General features: G+C 58.5%; 1 protein-coding gene across 1 annotated transcript; it reads left to right on the top strand.

The window, feature by feature from the left end:
- Window positions 1-365: 365 nt before the first annotated feature.
- GGTG_13975 (hypothetical protein) lies at window positions 366-1,986 on the top strand (the record flags this gene model as incomplete). The annotated part of the gene is made up of 2 exons (XM_009231900.1): window positions 366-729; window positions 761-1,986. 2 exons carry the CDS (start codon window positions 366-368, stop codon window positions 1,984-1,986), a joined length of 1,590 nt encoding a protein of 529 aa, XP_009230164.1.
- Window positions 1,987-2,687: the final 701 nt, after the last annotated feature.

Here is a 2,687-nt window from a genome sequence, read left to right on the forward strand (position 1 = left end):
AAGCCTGTGGCTCCTTTCTTGTAGCGACATCGACACGGTGCACCGGCTGGATGGGAGAGGCAGGCAACACTCTCACGCAGCACACCCACCTTCTCTCAAGCAGGGACACGACACCGACGCACGACAGCCCGACCACTCCACACTCTGCAAAAGGGTGTGGAGAACAAGCGGGAAAGGGCGGGCTACTAGGCCAGGTTGCTCCTTTCTCCCTTTGTTCTTCTTCCCCTAGGTCCCGAGAGCGTATGTGGGCGAGCGAGGAAGAGAGAGGCGCGGAGAGCAAGAATAGGGTGCAAGCCCGACTAACGCAGAGCCAGCGACCTGGCTCGGCGCGGCGCGGGGGGAGCGACATGGACCAATCCACAGCCATGGGTGCCGCCCACACCTCCACGACGGGCTCTGATGCCACCACGCCTCTCGATTTCTGGAGCCAGACAGCACCGAGGGACTGGGTCGCGTACGGCATGTGCTTCCCGCACCACGGAGACCGGAAGGAACGAGAAAAGGCCATGGGGGCGCTGTCCAGTGCCCTGAACAAGCTGGCAAAAGACCGACCGAGGTATGCGGGCCGTTTGCGTCTGTCTCGGTATTCCGATCAGCCCGGGGTCCTCCTCTGGACGCCCTCCACCGGAATCGACGCCAAGTTCAAGGATGTCTCGGGCGAAATCGACGAGACTTACGACCAGCTCCGCGCCAAGGGCTTCCCGGCCTCCTTTTTTCCACAACCCAGAGGTTTTCATGTTGGGCATTAACCCCAACCCAGCCGACGCTACCCAATCGGACAAGAACCCACCGGCGGGAGCCAACGGCGTCGCCGCCGCCCCCGCCGCTGTGTCCACTCCCGAAACCAAACACGAGGTCCCCGTTGTCGCCATCCGGGGCTTCTTCATAAAGGGCGGGCTCATCCTGCAGATATGTCTACATCATGCCTTTGGCGATGGCTACTGCATGCGCGACTTCCTCGAAGATTTCGCTGCCGAAACCAGGGGCGAGGTCCTGAAGCGCAACTCGGACCGGCGGAAGCTGCACCTGCCGCTCGACTTTCTCCACGACCGCTATACCTCACTAGGAATACCAATACCAAGGGGCGCGCCCCGCGAGGCCACAGCGGCGTTGTTGGCGTCAAGGTGTCCCGAATACACCTTCGATCCGCAGTGGCTCACGGGCCCGACGCAGCCATACCGGGTGCCTCCCCCCTCTCAGGAGAGGACAGGCTGCGTCATCGCGTCCATAGGCAAGGTCAAGCTGGACGCGCTCAGGAGGAGTCTCCGGAGCTGTCAGGGACAGGAGCCGAGCGAGTACGTTGCGCTGTCGACTCTGCTGTGGGCCTATGTCACGCTGCACAGGTCCGAGATGGAGACCTGCCGGGAGAAGATGGCGACGCTCTCGAACCCGGTGAACTGGAAGCGAAACCTGTCCCACGGCCCGCTGATAGGCGTACTGGACGACTACTTTGGCAACGCGACGGCCAAGTGCCTGACGATCGTAGAACGCAGCCTCCTGATGGATGCGGCGCGCCTGTCGAGCGCAGCAAGGAACGTCAGCGACGCGGGCCTAGAGGGGGACGTGCGCCTAGACGAGCTCCGGGGGATCGCGGCGACGATCCGCAAGAACATCAACGCCGTCGACGAGGCATTTGTAGCGCTCCGGACGGGCCTGTACAGGGCGCTGCCGGATCCGCGCAACCTGGGCTTGGTGGACGACCCCTACTCGGCCGCCTACATGCAGTTCAACACGTGGAAGCCCTTTGGGGCCGACGCCAAGTTCAAGATCCCGGGCGTGCCCGATGACCCCAGGGGGCCCGGCGGGGCCTGCGCCGAGAGCATCCGCAAGGTCATGATGGGCAAGCAGTTTGACTTCCGCAACGTGCTCATCATGCCGGCCCGCCGCTTCTCGGACGACACGGAGATCCTGATCAGCCTGCCGGCGAGGTCGCTCTCGGCCCTGTTGAAAGACAAGGGATTTACGCGGTGGTTTAGCATACGATGAGGATGGCCTGGCCTCTTGACGACATTCGGTCTTTTTGGGATATTTGCATTTTATGGTTAGATGGATCTCCTTGATTTCGTGCTGATTTTTCCGCCTTTTTTTTTTTCCCCTACCCTCTCCCTATTCCATATTTCCTTTGTGTTCATCGAGATGTTTTTTTTTTTTCATTTTTGTCTGCCACCTTTTCGGCATGTTCCTTACATCATCATATTGATCTATCCGAGGCCTGTGCACGACATTTGGGAGCCAGGGGTAAATGCGACAATGAGACTTAAAGAAAAAAAAATGCACGGAAGCATTAATACCAAAATATACAGGATATGACTAACGTTTTTTTTTGTCTCTTTCCTGCTTTCCCCAACTTTCTTTTGTCGATGGCCCTTTTTGCTGTGAACTTTCCTACCTCCTCTGTCACGACCTTTTCTTTCCTTCCCTTGCAGACAGGTACGCTCCCTCTCGTCGTCCCCTTTTTGTTGCGATTTAATCGATCTACGCGATGAGCGTCACATCTCGCCAAATGAACACGCGTGACGATTCTCGTAACTTAGTCTACACATAGCCGGCTTGGTAATGTGTCTGCCCAACAAACGACGATCGGTTCTCGGAACCGAAGAGAACCCGGGCATGGGGAGCAGGAAGAGGAGACAAAGTTTAAATCTAAATTGGCTTGCTGCTGCCCCAGGGGGGTGGTCACCGCCGCG

The sequence above is a fragment of the Gaeumannomyces tritici genome (assembly GCF_000145635.1).
Source record: "Gaeumannomyces tritici R3-111a-1 unplaced genomic scaffold supercont2.92, whole genome shotgun sequence".
Taxonomy (NCBI): Eukaryota; Fungi; Ascomycota; class Sordariomycetes; order Magnaporthales; family Magnaporthaceae; genus Gaeumannomyces; species Gaeumannomyces tritici.